This window comes from Ailuropoda melanoleuca, chromosome 2, assembly GCF_002007445.2.
Source record: "Ailuropoda melanoleuca isolate Jingjing chromosome 2, ASM200744v2, whole genome shotgun sequence".
Classification (NCBI taxonomy): Eukaryota; Metazoa; Chordata; class Mammalia; order Carnivora; family Ursidae; genus Ailuropoda; species Ailuropoda melanoleuca.
The window spans coordinates 164,048,286-164,067,058 of record NC_048219.1 but is presented as its reverse complement, the minus strand read 5'-3'; the positions used below and the strand labels follow the sequence as shown (position 1 = coordinate 164,067,058).

The following is an 18,773-nucleotide window of genomic DNA, read 5'->3' as shown; positions in this document are numbered from 1 at the left end:
CTGAAGCCCATAGTGTGAGAGCTTGATTCAAACTGCCTGTAATCTTTCTGTTGACTTGGCACTATGGCTTTTGGAAATGGTGATGCCTTCAGCCTCCCAAAATAATTCAGGTGGCTGATTGAAAGCTGTATCTGCCAGTTGGCATAAGCTTGGCTTGCCAAATTTTTGATCCCTCCTGAAGAACTCAGTAGCCCTGATTTTGTGGAATCTGGAGGAAAATGTAGTTCTGGGAATAAATACGTTGAAGGGTGTGATTGAGCCTCAGTGGGAATAAAGGTGCTTTAAGGTTTTGCCTTTTTTCATTTGGGACAGTGACCTCATTCTGAGATAGCTGACTAGATAACCGACTAGACTAAATCAGGTGTTAAGATTTAAAAAAAATGATACCCCCCAACAAAGTGAACTTACCTGATAGCTTCAAAGGCAACTTAACATAAGATATTCACTCTCTTTTGTACATACCAACATTTGCTTCATAAAGAGCATATTTCGTGAAATTAATTATACAGTTTGGTACTTTGCATATATATATATTTGGCATATATCCATAAGGTGCGTTTCTCTGTGTGTGTTTCTGTGTGTGACTAATAGTGGAACTTTGGCCAAAGTACTTAGCCTTTCCAAGCTGCAGTGGGAAGTGGCCACACCCTCTTTATTGGATTGTGAGGACAGAGAATACAAAGATACGCTCTGGCTCTCCTGCATTTTTTTTCTTCCGTCTCTCTGTTTCTTTGGAGGAATCAGAAGTTCTTGGGAGTGAGGCAAAAGAATAGCAAGGGCTCTCTCTTCTCTTGGGGGTGAAATTAGAAGAATCTTTAATTAGGAACTCTTGTGACCTGGAGTAGGTTTGGAACCTTGAAGGCCCAGTTCAAATATGGGTAGCAACCCCTTCCCTTCCATTTCACATTTCTTTTACAATAGAAACAAGCCCTCCATTAAACTTCATCCACTCTTTGGTGTGAGTTGCTGTCATCAACTATTAAGAATAAAACCTCTAACTGTGTGTTAGGCAAGCTTTGAATGAGAGTTAGAAGGAAAAAAGAAAGGAAAGTTTTGGAGAGATTAGGGTGATGGGCCAAGATGGTCTCTGAGGGCTGTAAGTGTTTAGGGACACAATGGCAGGAGGGCTTCAGAAAAGGGGTTGCAAGGGTGACAACCTTGTGCAGTTTTGTCTGTGGTCCTATTGGTGACAGTACATTACTGGAGTGTGTGTGTTTCCTTAGTGTGTGGGTTATGTCAGGATGCCTTTGTAGGCCTCTTTGTCCAGCTCAGCTCTAGCTCCTTTGTTATGCATTGCCAGTCTATCATCCAGTTCCTCTGAACATCTCCTATTTGCCCTTGCCTTTCTCTCCCATGAAGAGAAGGAGCCAAAGAAGGGAAAGCAGAACAAAACAATATGAGGAAAAGATATGCTTATGCATACAGGTTTATTTCATCTTTAACTTTTCCTTCATTTCAATTTAGGATCAGTGTGTAGGCGTGTGAATTCTGAGGATAATCTTTTTTTTTTTTTCCTTCAGAATATTCAGATTGTTGGTGGTCTTCATGGGAAAGAATACACTATAGTTGGTGATTGTTCTTTGTGGAAATAGGAGTCCTTAGTAGGACGGGTCCTTAGTAGGAGCCACAATTTAAAACCATACGGGACATTTTCTTATCACTTCAGTATGACCTGTACATACCAAGGACCAGCAGGGAACGAGCACCCCAGAGTGCAGTCTGAGTGGCTGCAGGAACTCCATGCCCCTCTAGAGCTCCTTGTCCTCTCCCTGTTCCTCTTACACCCCGTGGGGTGACTCTCCCCTTTCCTCCCCAGCTGCAGCTTATCACACATGATCTGGGAAGTGGAAATCCAGAGAGAGGAAATGCAGCAGCCCACTGCAGTCCTCCAGAGCTGGCCATGTGCTCTGTGACAGCATCTGCAGCCACGTTGCTTTCCCTTGACACCTACTGCTTCTTTCCCCAGAAACAAATTCACTACTTCTCTCATATACTGACCTCTGCTCCTTTTCGTAGTCTACAGTACTTCAGCTCATAGAATGCTGACGAAGATCTAAAGCTGGTGGGTTTGTTTTTTGTTTTTTTGTGGGTTTTTTTGCAAAAAACCTTAAATCTTTATTATTTGTATAGCCAAAGACCCAACTCTACAAATGTAACTGCCTTTTCCTACTATGTTTGGGTGAGAATAGAATAGGTAGAAAGACTGAAAGGGGCTTATTTCAATTTCTGTTCTCCCTTGTCCCCATTAAAAAAAAATAAAAGACAACAAATGAACAAAAACTTTAAAAGGGCACTGGGTTTGCTTCCTGCTTTTTTGGTGGTGGTGGGGGGGGGTTGCTTTCTGCATGAGGAAAGTAGAGGAAGGCTGGCACACTGCAGAGAGGAGAGATCAATAACCTGGTTGTGAAATCTCAGATGCTGGTGATGACAGGGCCAACCCCAAAGGAAATTATCTGGGAACAAACAGGGACCCTGTGGGGGGGGCTCTCTGGTGAGATGACGTAGCATGTCCTTATCCCTGCCAAGATTTAAAGACTCTGGAGTTCCCCTCCCTGCCCACATACACTTTCCCAGTCCCACAAGCTGCAGGGGCTAGCACTAGGATCAGGGATAGGAGAGTCCTTATTTCTCCTTCACAAAGAAGTTAGAAAGGGAGCCATCATCATGATCCCACTGCAGTTGGGGAAGATGAGTCTCTGGCCTCCAGTACACAGTTCTGAAATCCTTTTCCCCATAGAAGCTGGGTTCTCCATAGTGATTGGGTTTCAGTATGTTCTACTCTTCATGTACATTAGGATTAAGTAGATTTTGTGTACTGACCTTTATTCCTTCCTTATCACTTATGTTTCTAGCCCCCCCCCCAAAAAAAGCTATTCCATGTTCTTACTGACTTAATAAATTGTATTGCTAAGCAGAAGGCTACTTATGCTTTAGGATGTCGATTACAAACTCAGATTTTATGAACTTTCTTCCCTATCGTAAAAATCTCTCCTTATAATGGTCTAATTTACTTAATGGGCTGAATGATTTAAAATATGCAGCTCTTCATGGTAGTTCCTTTTAAAATAAAGCAAAAACAAAGGAAAGACACACAACTTTACATAAAGAAAAATAAGGGATATATTATTTGGTTTGTTTCTTTTATTGGTTTTTGCTGTTGGAGTTTTTATCACATTCAGTATATGTGCTAACATGTTTCCTTTATTTGGTCAGGGGTTACCACATTAATCTTTGCTTTTGTGTCTCTTAAAAATGCCCCAGGCACAATTTAGTTGTACATATTTCTTTTTTAAAGAAATAACCTCATTTTATGATTACTTAAGTAATAGCATCCTCATTTTTGAAAAGGAAGAAAAGTATAAAGGCAAAAACATGAGTCACCTGTAATTCTACATTGCAGACGTAGTTATTGTTCACATTTTAGAATCTTTCTAATGTATAGTGTGTGTATGGATGTGCACATGCGTGTTTATATCCTAATCGAGATCATACTGTACAACACATCATTATAAGACAAGTTAAGGGGCGCCTGGGTGGCTCAGTCGCTGGGCGTCTGCCTTCGGCTCAGGGCGTGATCCCAGCGTTCTGGGATCGAGCCCCACATCAGGCTCCTCCGCTGGGAGCCTGCTTCTTCCTCTCCCACTACCCCTGATTGTGTTCCCTCTCTCGCTGGCTGTCTCTATCTCTGTCAAATAAATAAATAAAATCTTTAAAAAAAAAAAAGACAAGTTAAAACTATAATTCTTTTTTTTAAGGCCAACTCTTCATGTAGGCGAGTAAATTTACAAAGTATAAAATATTACCTTTTATCTCATTATTAGTTTCTTAGCCTTTAGAAAATACTGCACAAGATCAAGGTTTTGCCACTTTGCTCAAAAAAATGTTTGACATTTCTCTGATTACGTTCCCTTTATGGGATGGCTTTATTGGAGCTGGGATAGCTCAGGCTACTGGAAGTAGATGTTTGCATGAATGCCCCATCTCTCTGGTATAAGAAGTGACAGGAACTAATAACGATACGATACCCTGTGTAAAATGAGTTGGTGGTCTCTGTCTCACTCCTAATTATTTTGCTTTTGCCATTTCATATTTAGCACGTAAGGCAGGTTAAAATGAGGCATGCAGCCCAGCCTCAGTCGCTGTCCCTCCTGCTGGGCAGGTGTCTTTATAATGTGATCATATTGACAGCCCATCAAGGAGCACTTTCTACTTTTGTCAGTTGGGGCATGTTTACTACAATGTCAGGGCTATCCACCAAATTCAAATGAAAAAATTATTATATATTTACACTACAATTACCATTTGAAAAAAGTGATGATGCCAGTAGTGAAGAAATTAGATTTCTCAATATCCCCAAATACCAAACTAAGGTAGGCAGTCAACACAATGATGTTTAAGCATCAAATTGAGCCCTTCATCCTCTGCCTTTTTTTTCTCAGCATAATCTCAAAAGATTACATTCTGTTGAGAGATTATCAGCAGAAATTCCCTCAAGATCTGTTTTTATATCAACCTTATAGTGAGAAATTGGGTTCTTTTTACTATCCCTACAATTAGTTATGTTAATGTTTCATGCCCTAAAATGATTTTTAAGAGAGCCCTTAATTAGATATCAATGAAGATTAATCACGGAGTTCATATGCAGTTCTTAGAATGTCAAATACCTTTACCCATCGCTCAAGTTTTTGTATGGCTTTTAAGCACATCTTTATCTACTGCAGAAATCCTTGAGTTACGTTACTTTGCCAGTTCATGACACGGCACCTTTGGAAACTTGCACGTGAAGCAAATCAGGTTGACATACTAAAACTACTTCTCCAAACCCTCCCAGCCCTCTTAAAAAGAGCACGTTGGGTTAAACAGGGTTCTTACAGCTGGAGAATGTTGGTGCCTATGACGAGTTCCTACCACTTTGCTGTAGAAACTGTTGAATCACATTCCTTTCACAGACCAAGACCAGGCTGAGGCAGGCTGATGCAGATTTTAAGGAGGCACACACTTTCAGAGCCACAGTCCTTAAATTTTGCACATTAGTTGTTTGCTTGCCTCACTCTGGTCACAGCTTGGATCTTTCACAAAAAAAAAAAAAAAAAAAAAAGAGTCTCATTCACAGTTTTCTGCTGTGTCTGGGTTTTTTTCCCCATGCACTTATAAGTTCTTGAGGCAATTTGCAAAATATATAGTATTACATCACAGGTATGTGGCACTTGGACCTGAAGTTAGGAACTGGAAATATTTGGTTGTTTTCTGCTTAATGTTTCAGCCTAGCACATTTTGCTGTAGAAACTGTTGGCACTTAGACCTGAAGTTAGGAACTGGAAATATTTGGTTGTTTTCTGCTTAATGTTTCAGCCTAGCACATTTTGCTGTTAATACCTTTCTAGTATTTAAGTGAGGAAGTACAAGATTCGAGATTCATTCATCTTTTTGGCAAATATAGATGGCTTTTTCAGGTGCATGTTTCCATGTATGCATGTATGTATCTGTGTACATAATTGTATAAAATCATACCAAATTTCCACATTATTATATAGCTATATTTATCCCATATATCTTTGTTAAGAAGGGCAACAAGATTTTATGAAATCCCCTCCTGCCGTGAGCCCTCCATAACAGAAGTTAAAGAGTTGTTCTGAAATAAAATTTTCATTACTCTCAATTACAGATTCAATCTTTCAAACACATCCATAGAAATTTAAGAGACCTGCCCAGAGATAGCTGAAAATTGGACCCCGTGAAAATAGTTTAGAACTCAGTGTATAGTTTTGAAAAATACAAAAAGAAGCAGATCGTTTTTACTTACCACATTCAAGGTATAAAATAATTAACCTTGAACTGTAACCAAATGCTCAGCACAAACCTTTTTCGGGTAGATGACCTCCTCATCAGGGAGTCACTGAAGCCCTTGACAAGTCTCCCTTGCAGTTAGCCTTTTATCCATTTCAGTTTTCTTGATTAGGTTATCTTGAATCATTAGGGGGTTTATTTATTTTAATAGACACTTATTGGATTCATGAAAAGAGAATTTGGTGACTAAGAGACAAGAGCTGAATATTATCTGGCTCATTTCACACTTCAGAAGAGTCTCAACCAACTGAAGAGAAATTCTTTCACAGTTACAAAAGTTTGTTTGGGGACTTTCTGTGCTTCCATTTAGAAAGCGACTTTCTGTGGTTAATAATATGAATTTTCTTTAGAGACACTCAAAACATTTCCTTTTGGTTGCATATGCTGACATTTTCTGTATTGAGGATGTGGGTGAGTAAATGGCCTTTTACATTTCTGTGCAAGAAACTTTGAGTCATTCTCCTGAAGAACTGTTCATTTGCTGACTTATTCATTCATTGGAGTTCCTAGAGGGGCAAAGGGGGTGGAGGGTACTTACTATCTGTAGATTGAATTCACTTATCAGCTCTGTGTTAGGCACACTGAGCAGCACAATACAGCATAACGACTGTGACAAGGCCTTGCCTTCAAGGCAAGTGCAAACAGATTATTTACTCTGTCTCTCTCTTTGTAGATCAGACTAGGCTGTAAACTTGTGTTTGTTGCTAAGCAAATCCTGGTTTGTATTTATTCTAAAATAGTATAAAAACTAGGAAATTTGTCACCAACATAAACCTCAGTTTTTTTTAAGGGAAAAGAACATGGGACCTGGGAGAAGTTGGAGTCATTACCAGTGTCCTGGGGTAGGAAAACAAGTAACTTGGTACACAGTGACATTTCAGTACCACGGACAGGAACCCTGTCTTCCCATTTGCTTCCCCTCCCCCATCACTTAAGCGTAAGGTTTGAAGTTTATGGGATTCAAAGCCATTTCTGTTAGGGTTCAAACTCAGCCTTTGGTATGTACTTCGGAGAATGTCACTCAGTTATTGTCTACTTGAAAATTGTAAACCTTTAACATTTTCTATAACTGAAATAATAAGATATTACCCTTCCTGATTCATTTTTAATCCTGGAATCCTGTAAAAAAATTCTCATGTGAACAACAAACACACAGAGAAAAGAAAAGGGTTAAAATGATGAGAACAGGTGTTTTTTTTTTTTTTAATGATCGATATAGCTTGGTGTTTACAATACATGTCATTTTTTTGTTATAATGAAAACTCCTGTTGGGTGAAGCGTACGAAGTCTGTACTTTACCATTACCAGGCCATTGTGGATCCTGATCTTGCTGTGAAAGAAAAAAAAAGATCGAGGCTAGGATAAGTGGTATTATTGACTTTATCATAGTCTTTTCCTTAAGGACTTCTTGTTAGGAAGGAATGAGGGAGAAAAGAAGGGAAAGCAGAACAAAGAAAAAAGAAAGAAAGTTAATTCTTTGTCATATCATTTAGAAGCCTTCTTTAGCTCCCATGGTCCGTAGTGTTAAGATGAAATTTCTTTGCATATTATTCTTTAAAATCTAACCCCACCTCTGTTTCTAGACTGCGTTAGCCCCACAAAATTGCTTTACATTCCTGGGATGGGGTAATTTTCTAAATCTCTGCATTTGCTGATAATGTTATCTCTGCTTGGAATGTGCTTCTGATCACTTCCCTTCCCCACCTGGTGAAATCTGTCTACCTTTAAGATCCACTTTATATGTCCTTCTCTATGATGATATTTTCCCTGAGCTTCATAGTCAGAATACTCACTTCCTTGCTGATGATCTCAATTAACCTTGTCAGTAAAAATAATAAGACAAATGATATATGTAATATACCAGCACATTGCATGGCACATACTAGATGGGTGCTCAATACAAGATCATAGACTGAATTAATGTTCTGAAAGGCCTGTCACTGTTTGCATTTATATATTATATGTAATGCATGAATATATAACGTAAATTGGATCACCCCATTTTCTTTATCATATTCGTGCATTAGAGATGGGGAAAACAAACCTCAGAACATTTGACAGGGTTTCTTCTGAGAAGCAGTGCCCCTCTCCAACTATAACATTCCAGTAAGCTAATTTCTATGCACTCAGATAATTTCAGTGCAATCTAATGAGCTTTTATTAAGCATCTTCGATGTGTAAGAAACCACACTGCTGTGAAAATGATAAAATGAGTGGGAAACCAACACTTTCCCTCCACCCCCATCAAGAAGCTGACCGTTCTGATGGGGGGACACACATCCCCACTTGTAATAATAGTCATGATCAAATTGTAGAAGAGTATAAGCAAAATGCTGTGGAGTCATACAGGAGTGAGCAAACAGTTCTTATAGACCAGGTGAGACCATATCATCTGAGCTTTGGAATATAGCTTCTCACGGGGGATAGAAGGTTGAGTATGAGACCTTCCAGCCAAGGGAATAACATGAACAGTATTAGTTGTGCTCAAACACTTGTAATTCTCCATGCATGACATGTGGGTATGTACCTACACATTTGGCTGCAGTTCTCCCATACTAAAAAAGTTAAACTGACCATACGAATATTCAACCAACCTTTGGTTAAAACTAAAGAGAAATCACAGACGAGTAGGTATGTACCCCACATTTCATGCATGGAGATGGAAATACCAACCATAGTCAGAATCTGTGAGTAATTCACAATGGCTGGAGCACAAAGTCAATAGAAGAATTGATAGGAGACAAGACTATGAAAGAAAAACAGGAGCAAATTGTGGTTCTTATTGTTGCATTTTTTAATGCTTTTGAATTGGGAACCAAGGGTATCTTATTTAGCTAAATCTTTAATAAAACTATCAACTTACTAAAAGATCAACTATGGGATTATCACTGATCTTTTAAAAAGAAATAATGGCTCATTTCTTCAAATCATAAAGAGTCCACATACATTTGCAACGTGATTTGTTTTGTAAATTTAGATTGACATGCAACTTTTCAGGAACACGTGGATTGTATGAGTGTCGTCTCACCTGCATAGTTGGAAAGGGTGGTCAGAGTTGTTTTTCGACTGAAGGAAACATATTTGTTTAGGAGGCTGATGAGTAGATGGCTAAAATGAGATATTTATAGATATTATTTACTTACACGGACTGATTGCTTAGGGACTCTTTAACCATTGATTGCAAGGATGCAGCCTTTAAATTTATATTCTTTCTCTGGGTTCAGATTTTGAAGGCAAAAGAGTTTTAACCCTAAAGTCCTTGGCATCCTTGCACTTAGATTCCATGTATATTTTTCTATGTAAGCTTGGGTGTTCTTTGTATTTTCTTTTAATATTTTTAAAATTTTTAATAAATTTCAGATTCATGGAAGTGTTACAAAATAGTACAGTTTCCATATATCCCTCACCTAACTTCCTCTAATGTTAGCACCTTATATCACCATAGTGCAGTTATCAAAACCAGGAAATTAACATTGTTTTAATACTCTTAACAAAACTAAAAAGTTTTTTCTAATTTCAGTAGTTTTTCCACTATGAACATTTTCTGTGCCAGGATCCCATCCAGAGACCACACTGCATTTAGTTATTATTTTTCTTTAGTTTTCTGCAGTCTGTGACCATTCCTACGTCTTTCCTTCTTCTTCCTTTTTTTTCTTCTTTTTTAATGGCAATGCCACTTTTGAAGAATACCAGTATGTTATTTTGTTGAACATCTCTCAATTTGGGTTTATCATGATTCAGCTGAGGTTATGCATTTTTGGCAAGACTACTGCGGATACTGGCTTGTGTTCTTTGCAGTGCCTTATACCACAGCTTCATGATGTGCATATGTTATCACTGGTGATGTTGCCCATAATCACTTGGTCAAGGTGGTTTCCTCTTTGTACTTTAACCCTGATGGCCAATTATTATCTGCTATTTCTGACAGATAACAAAGTAACAGATCATGGAATGTGGAGTTGGAAGGGGAACTTAGAGACCATCTTTTGTAAACCCCTCCTTTTACAATTATATTCCAGAAGCTGTAAGAGGGTAGCCACTTGCCCAAAGGTAACCCAGTCACTTAATGTCAGAGCAGGAACTTAGCAGTTAAGGTTCAGGGCTCCAAGTTGAATACTGTCTGAGCTCCCTAGCTGTAATTCACTTAGCCTCAGTTTTACCATGCTAGAAAGGCTAACCTATGTGAATATTCAGCTAACTGTTGGTCAGAACTTAGAGCTAGCCTAAAAGAGAAATCACAGAGGAGGTCATGGTGCCCGCTCACAGAGCTGACCAAGGCTGGAAATCAGATAAACTTCTGTATCAGCATTTCTGAAACAAAAATAATTCTCCTGGAATTCTCCACATAACACACAGGGAACAACAACAAAAAACCTACTTGAGATTTTTAACAGAAAAAGGGAGATTTGTTTATTAATAATTCATGAGTTCCCATTGAACATGCACGACAGAAACAGTGCTATTCAATAGAGAATACTGTCATCTGTCACTGTTTTATTTGACATTTACACTTTTTTTTTTCCTGATACTGAAAAACTTTCTTGGACGGCATGCAAAAATTATATAAATGAAAAAATCCCAATGTGGGGACTCTTTATCTCTTCTGTGGTGGGTTCACTCACAGTTACACACATGTGTGTTCGTGCAACAGCATGGCACTTTCTCACACATTCATTAGCCACCAAACAACCTAATAAGAGACCCCATTGAGAAAACAGAGATAAGCATCCCAGATGGGCTGGTGGAAGGATCATGTGAACAAAAAGATGGAGGATGAGATGGGAAGTGGGGTGGAAGAATAGATTTCTGGAAGGTAAGCATGCAGATATGTGGAACGAGCCGTGAGTAAGGGCAAAAGGAACGTAAATTACGGCTGCCACGACGAAAACTGACAAACATATGTTACCATTTCCAATGCAAAATTGATGTTTAGAAATGGCATCACAGGAGTGCCACTTGTAGGGAATATCGGCCTTTAGTGGAAGAGCAAGTTACAGTTAGGAGCACCTTGTAATTTTGTGCTACTGTAAGGCTCTTGATAATCTTTCTGCTCTGTAGGTTAGTTATTATTTATAAAAATCACAGAACCAGCTGATACATTCATAAGCTAATTATTGAAGCAGCTGGGTACACATGGTGCAATATGTCCAAGGCTGTGAAGTATCACAGATTTCTTGGGGCCTGCTGTGGTGGGGGTGCGCTGTTGAAGGCTCCATCCCTTAATCTGATCAGCCAAGCAAACACTTTGTGGGGAAACTAGATTAATAACCCTCTAAATACCATGAATGTGCTTCATCTTCAAAACCGGGTTCCCTTAAACATGCTATTAGCTCAGCTCCATCAGGGATTTGAGGAAGTTCTCTGGTGCCCGAAGAACAGGGTCTTGTTGGCTACCTCCCTGTGCCAGAAATTAATTTGGTTTGCTTATGTCTGCACACATGATCACACTTGTGTCTAATCTGCTCCCTAATAGCTTCAAGGTCAGGACCTTGCATGTCAGTGGGCAAATTGAGCACCACACTTCTTAAAGACTGATGGCAGACAGCACACAGTCCATAACGAGGCCTGTAGTTTGTCCTAAGTGATTGTAATGAGTGCAGATTATAACAGCGCATATAAATCAAATGCGGCAATGAATGTTGTGCGAGACATTCCGAGTATCATAAGTGGAGATACCACTCAGCTGTCACCTGTCCCCTTTCAAGCTGCAGCTTCCCACAATGCAGTTCACTCCTCAAGCGAAACAGCAGGTGCTGTCCTCCTGAAGGTCTGGGTATCTCAGAACTTCGTCTTTTAACAGATGTAGGTTTTTGTTTTTATTTTCTGTTAAATGATTGGTCTCTATGCTGTAGCTTCCCCTGGGAAATGTTAAACATACCTGTTTGAAACATTTGAAAGAGTTCAGTTGGAGACTTATTCAGATCTGTGAAAAGACAGAGAAAGAGGAGCTTATTTTTCCACAGATGGTTTATTTTCCATTTCAAGAATTCTTTCCTTTGTACAGAGAAACCCTTGAGGAAACACTTTGGGACTAGGAGATTTTTTTTTAAATATAATTTATTTTCTGATAAGGCTAAAAAATGTAATTGTCTTCAATTTTCATATATGTTGCGCCTTGAAGATCAGCATTTACCTGTCTCTCAATTGACTTGAAAAGAAATCTATGAAAATACTTGGAAAAACATTTCCAAGCAAATGATTCAATATCTTGTTTTCATTCTTCCTAACCCTCTAACTCTCCCCAGCTCCCAGTTTATTGCAAGAAAAGATCAGGTCTGCGCAAATGTGGCCTCTCACTTGTAAAAACAAGGCAGTGTTGTGTTACAGATTAGTTTATAAATCCCCAGTGGCTTCACAGTTCAGTGCCTACAGCTGCTGCAGATGGGCCTGGGTTTTTGTCTCTTCGCGGTGCTGCAGCCGGCAGTTGAAGGAGAAAATGGAATGATCAGGTTATTAACATGGAGGCCGCGAGGAAGAGGCTGCACAATGAGAACAGCTGGTGTTGCTGTCTTGGCTGATGCAGCGGAGATAATCAAATCTTGCCTTTTTTTGGGTAAAGGCAGAAGACACAGTGGAGAGTTAGACAAACAACGGCTTATGATATTATATGGGGTTTTTATAATGCATGTCAGGAACTTTCATTGGCTTACGAGTTATGATATAAAATTTGTTGAGACTTGGGATTTAATTTTTACAAAGTTATTTGTGTTTATTTATGCACCTTTTTAGAAAAATTCTTACTCTTTTGCAAGAGGCGTGATGTGGGACACTTCTTGTTTTTAAAATTAGCGATGTAGCTTGGAAGTGATGGGTTAGAAAGCTACTGGGTAAAATATTTTGACATGAGTCAGTGAGTGATGTTGACAGCATCCTCTGTATTATTTTCATATAATCCATCATTATTTGCATTACATTTTCTTTCTCATGCAGTTTCAAGCAAGAGAACATCCGGATGCCAGAATTGGGAGACACATTTGCAGGTGTGACCCGGCCAACTGCCTACCTTCCTGCAGGTGTGGCTGTGGCGGGAAGGGGATGGTTAAGAGGGCCTAGAGCCCAAGGCATTCAGAGATGGAGCAAATATACAGCTTTTTCATTCTAGCTAAGTGGTTTTTATTTTGTGGAATTACTGATGATTCTAAGACTGTTTCCTTTCTAGAGAGTTCAGTGCTGTTTACACTCAGACATGTTTTCTTTTTTAGAATTCACTATGTTGTAATACGTATTTGTTCATTTTCACTCTTCTCTTAGGAAGGAAAGTATCCAACTGGGTAATTTTTAAAAATTGTAGCTGAGCAACATGAATTCTTGTTTTCAGAGAATTGGATAACTGTCACCTTGCTTGACTATCTTTCACAAAGGACCCATAAATTCATTGAGAAAATATTCAATAGGAAGGGTGATAAGGTAATTAACAAGCATGAAGACTCTTGGGCATTGGTTGGTTTTTCAGAGTTTTCAGGCTGTTGCAATGTCTTCCTGGGTTGGTAGGAACAATTTTGACAGAAAAATATGCTACTCTGAGATGGCACTGGACTGCAGTCCAGCCATCCTACGCTGCTCTGCACCCTACAGATTAACGCAGGTGACCTTCTCTCTCTCTCTAGGGCTGGTTGTGTGAACTGCTCCGCTGGAAGGAGAATCCCAGCCCAGAGAACCGCACCCTCTGGGAGAACCTCTGTACCATCCGCCGCTTCCTGAACCTTCCCCAGCATGAGAGGGATGTGATCTATGAGGAAGAGTCGAGACATCACCACAGTGAGCGCATGCAGCATGTGGTCCAGCTTCCCCCTGAGCCAGTGCAGGTCAGCCTCCCCTCCTTCCCCTAACCTGAGCAGGACTATTGGTTCTAGCAGCTGTCAAGGGTCAAAGGGGCACACCACACCACCTCGCATTGAAGAGTGTCTCCTGCCATGTCTCCAAGGACAGAGGACCCTGTTCTCATAGTGGGTATAGTGTGTGTGTGCACGCGCGCATGCACACACACACACACACATGCACGTGCTCACACAGAGAAAAATGAGTGAGGAGTCAAATCCAAAGGCAGCTGCTTTCCTGAGTGTTTTACTTGTGGGACTCTGAAGCCAGAGCACTTGTGGGGAATTAAATCTCCCAATCAGAAAACATAGTTCATAGTTTCCATCATTTTCTATAAAGAAAAAACTCTGAAGTAGCTAATAAACTAATCTAAAATCCCTCACGGAAAGTTTGACTAGGCTGAGGAGAAGAAATAGCCACATGAGCTAGAGAATACCATTGAACTCAACTGAACCTTTGAGAGACATTATGATAGATTCTTACAATGTTAAGATGAGTTTTTGCTGTTTTTGGTTTCCTGTTTTTTAGAAATCTGTGTCCATTTGCGTTGCATGTTTTGTTTGGTTAGTATTTGCTCCCATTGAGAGAAAAAAATATTTATTTCTGAAAACAATTGATTTAGCTCCTGCGCCTTGCTGCAGTCTAAAATCAGTGACTTTCAGGAAGAAATGTTCACTAGGCTAATACCCCAAATTTTGACCCTCAGGGTTTGCCCACAAAGTTTTGGATAGGTTTTGAGATTTGTCCTACTGTCCAACGCCAGCAGTCCCAACTACCACCAAAGAGGACCCTGCAGGGCTTCTGTCTGAGCCTCCTTGGGTGTAGCAAGAAGGAAGCAGGAATGCATGCATGTGTGCATGTGTGTGAAGAATGGAAGAGAAGATGAGGAGAATGAAGGAAGGGTGGGGTGCCTTTCTTGATCAAGATATCAGAAGACAGGTGGTAAAGGACTTGGCAAAATGTTCTACCCTGAGGTTTCCTTGTCAATCCTTTTACCTCGATCTCATCCCACATACCTGGAGGAGAACCAGAAATCAACGGGTCCATTATATCACTTATCATCCAAATACTGACATCTCAGTCAGTGCCTTCATGCTGTCATTGGTCAGTTTCCAAAGTCACAGAGTGAATTGCCCAAATGATTAGACTCATGAATTCATACAGCTAGAAGCAGTCTTTTAAAATAGTCACAGTGAACTCAGAGCGGGCAGGTGATAAGAGTACACGGCTAAGTGGTAGAGCCCCTTGTCCTGGACCTGGACTTGTGGTAGGGGCAACCTCTTCCCCGGAGGTAACCCTAAGGGCTTACCCTTTATGACCCACCTTCTCCCTTCCCTCTCCTGTCCTTTCCTAGTTGGAGCCTCATCCAAACACCAGAGCACCTTCCTACAGTTAATTAGACAAATGTGCTAAGAGCGGTGTTTTTCAGATTTCGAGATTTAGTAGAAATTAGAGGGAGCTAATACACGTTCATCGACCTTTTCTTTTGGAGAATACATTGATTTGAAAAATTCAAGGGAAGCTCCAATTTACTATCCATATCACTTCATAAAATAAAATACTCTTTAATATCAACTAGTTAATGAAAAGGATAGCCTCAGACAAAAGATCTTATAAACTGTATAAATTCAGTCATCTGAAAAACTCACTGTCACCTTAGTTTTTCATGTTTTGATGTGAACTAGTCAAAACTTCTGTGTTGAAGCAACACGGGCCGAGGACTAACTTCAGGGAACCACCAACTTTGTATGGACTTTTCCTTCAGGGTCCATCTTAGTTCAGCCAAGGTGAAGTGGAAATAGAACGGGAGTGAAAAACTGATTGATTGTAACATTTAGACCAGTCAGTTTTTATCATAAGATGATGGTAAAGTTGGAAATGTAGAGAAGTTTGAGATAAAATACTAAAACCATTATAATTAAGACCTCCCTTCATTTGGATGATGGTTCCTTTACATTTCTTTCTCCATCTTTTGTCCAGAAGTTTTCGTCTCTATGAGGTCCCTATGTTTAGGTAGCTAAGAGGATATTCAATATATAATATTCTAACTGACCAGTTTGAGTAAAGTAAATCTTAGAAGCAGACTGCCAATTGATTTATGAGTTTTATTATCTTTTATGGTAGTATGTCAAAACTGGAGTGTGCTAAACAATATTTAATGGCTAAGAAAGAGTCAGCCTGTAATTTTCCTTTTTCAGTTTTAAGCGCTTCGTGGCTATTAACATTAACTTCTGATATCACGAAGAGAATTCACTTACTGTATAAAAGGTTGTTCCTATCACTCAGATCTTAGCCAAAGAGTTTACAAATAAGGTGATTTTCTCTACATTGACTTTGCCTTAGCCATTGACCTTGATCCCATAACTACTGTGAAATTCTTCAATATGTTACTTTTTTTTTTTTACATTGTGCCAGTCTCTCAGTGACACTGCTTTGAAATGCTGCATTTGTCAGCAAAATACAAAACTTTGAATTAATTTTATATTATAGTCATGATATGAAAAATGAAGAAAAATAAATGGAACTAGCTGGCAGAACTCTTGAGATTGGAGAATACAGTTGGCACAGCCGCTGCGACTTAGGAAGGACTGTATTTTAATAAAAGATCCCAAACTACTAAAAAATGTCTGTAATTGTAAGAAAGTTATGCCACTGGACTCAGGGTTAGGATTCATTTGTGCCCTTGTGTCAACTAAAATTTTAGGGAGATACAATTATTTACATGTTGTAGGAATTTTATATAGGGTAATGCTGGTTTGGTGTTGTTATATTTTGTCCAGTTAGGCAGAAGATGCACCATTATGAAGTTGTTAAGTAGAGGTGAAATCGGTGATTATGAAGAGCTTCTGATATATGCAACACATAGAAAATCATGCAGAAGTCCTCTCCACTGAAGGGTGCCATTTAAATTTTTTTTAAGTAGTGAGGGTATACTATTCCTCAGTTTTTCTTAAATGGTAAAGATATGAACCGTTGTGCATAACTACGCGCCAGAGTAGTCTGTCGAATTAGGTCCCCATTGACGTACTAGATAAAGGAAGGAGCTTCTATCATCTCTGCCCCATTCAGTGTTTTCTGTGATGTGAGAAGTCCCTTAGGGCTTCTTTCCTTAAGGAAGAGAAAATTTTCCCTGCCATTTGTTTGCAAATAGTTTACGTATTGGTAGTATTACATTGCCTGCAGTTGTGTTTCATTTTTTAGGCCACAAAGGGTTTTACAAATTTAAGCCTACCCTTCAAAATGAGATCTGACATCATATCCCAATTTTATGTAACAGTGCAGAAAATCAGATCTGACCCACTGGGCCGCGTGGCTGGAGCTGATACTCAGTACTCACCATCCTACCATCCTGCAAGATCCCATTGCCCACCCTGTAGATGTGCACGCATATCTTGTCCGCTTCATTCATTGAGACCTTGTCCTGTCGCTCTGCACCTGTAAGGCTGCCTTGGCCCCGTAACTCCCAGCTCTACAACCGAAGGTGCCTTTGCTGGTGGTTTTGATTTCTTCTGTGGTCACCATTATGTGCCATTTATTTTTATAATTCTAACACCTAACAATCTTTTACATGCTTACCGAGAAATACGTGTTTGATGGAATGTCCCTTCAGAGATGAAGCTAGGTTATAGTTGATACGAATTTAGGCTTGGGGCCATTGAGAGGTGCTGTCAGCCCCAAAACACTGTGGTCCTGGAAAAGTGAGGTGTTTCCTCCTTAGGAATCCAGACCTCTACGGGTGAGGTCCATCTTTGGTGTCATGTTGAGTTACCTGCTCTCTCCAATTTTCTTTCCAGTATTTTAAGTCTCTTTAGACTCTCATCTAAATCCCTGCTGTGTAGGGGCACCTGGCTGGATCAGTCTGGAGCATGTGACTCTTGATCTCAGGGTTATGAGTTCGAGCCCCACAGTGGGTGTAGAGATTACTTAAAAAAAAAAAAAATCCCTGCTGTGTAGAAGGTGACTTTCTAGGCTCTGAACACATGTTATAAATTAGACCCATATTTACCATGACCCTCAGTGGGGCTAATATTGCCTTAGAGAGTGAAAATGGATTCTTGGGAGCATAAACATCTTCACTTTACAGTGGTTTGTGGCCTTTCAAAGGGACACAGTACATGAAGAGATATTCAGTATCTCTGGTATTAAAATTTAATGAAGCAGAGGAGATGATTAGGGGGGGAAATGCCTAAAAAATTTCCTTCAGAGGTTGATAATGAAAAAATAAATACTGATATACATAATATTTTTAGTCCTGTAGGCACAAAGACTAATATAGGTGAGATGACATGGGAAACCAAAACATTCCATGAGAAAGATGAAATAAACTCCACTTTTTCATGCCAGAAGGTCGGAGACAAAATTATTTCCCGTGGTTATAGTGATTTTCCCCCCTAGTGGTTATTATGACCTGAGGCCCTATAGTGAATGGATATCCTTAACTTAGAATCAAAAACTAGTTAAGTCAGGGTATTCATTATTACCAACTCCATTTTACAGTTGTAAAGACTGGAGCAGAGACATTGAGCCTTGCTTGAAGCCAGAATCGCCCGCTGAATGAAAACACAGGCATGTTTGGCATCCAGTCTTTCCTCTGACCACACTCCCCTTTTAATGCAGAGAGAGAACAGGACATTGCTCATGCTATGACTAGGTCACTGAGTGGGGTTGATTGGGGAGCATTTGCCAAATTGTTCCTCTCTGTGTCGTTTGTGCTTTATTGCTTTATTATATTTCCACCACAGTGTTTCCATGGCTTATTTTGTGAGTTCAGGAATTCTGAGCTTGCTGCTGTGTGGTTTCCTGACAAGTACTTGTTTTAAAATTCCATGCCGTACACTGAGTAAGAATGTGAGACCTGGTGGGTGACAGCTGACACGGGCGTTGTACCTCTGCTCGTCTGGATCGCTGCCCACTCCAGGCAGTTCTCAGCATTTTCGAAGCCAGCAATTCCTTGTCGCTGGTATCAACCAGTGGTTCTCAACTAGGGGTGACTTTGCCCTTCATGGGATATTTGGCAGTGTCCGGAGACATTTTCAGTTATTATAACTTGGAGATGCTACTGGTATCTACTGGGTGGGGGCCGGGAATGCTGCCACACGTGCTGCAAC

At 39.8% G+C, this 18,773-nt stretch overlaps 1 protein-coding gene across 4 annotated transcripts in view; it reads left to right on the top strand.

Annotated features, from left to right (window-relative positions):
- Positions 1 to 18,773, top strand: part of SATB2 (SATB homeobox 2) — a 191,395-nt gene that overhangs the window by 141,440 nt on the left and 31,182 nt on the right. For all 4 annotated transcript variants that reach the window (XM_034654917.1, XM_034654915.1, XM_034654916.1 and 1 more), the window contains one exon: positions 13,455 to 13,652. In XM_034654917.1, the coding sequence (XP_034510808.1) occupies positions 13,455 to 13,652 (198 nt within the window). The remainder of the gene's footprint in view (positions 1 to 13,454; positions 13,653 to 18,773) is intronic.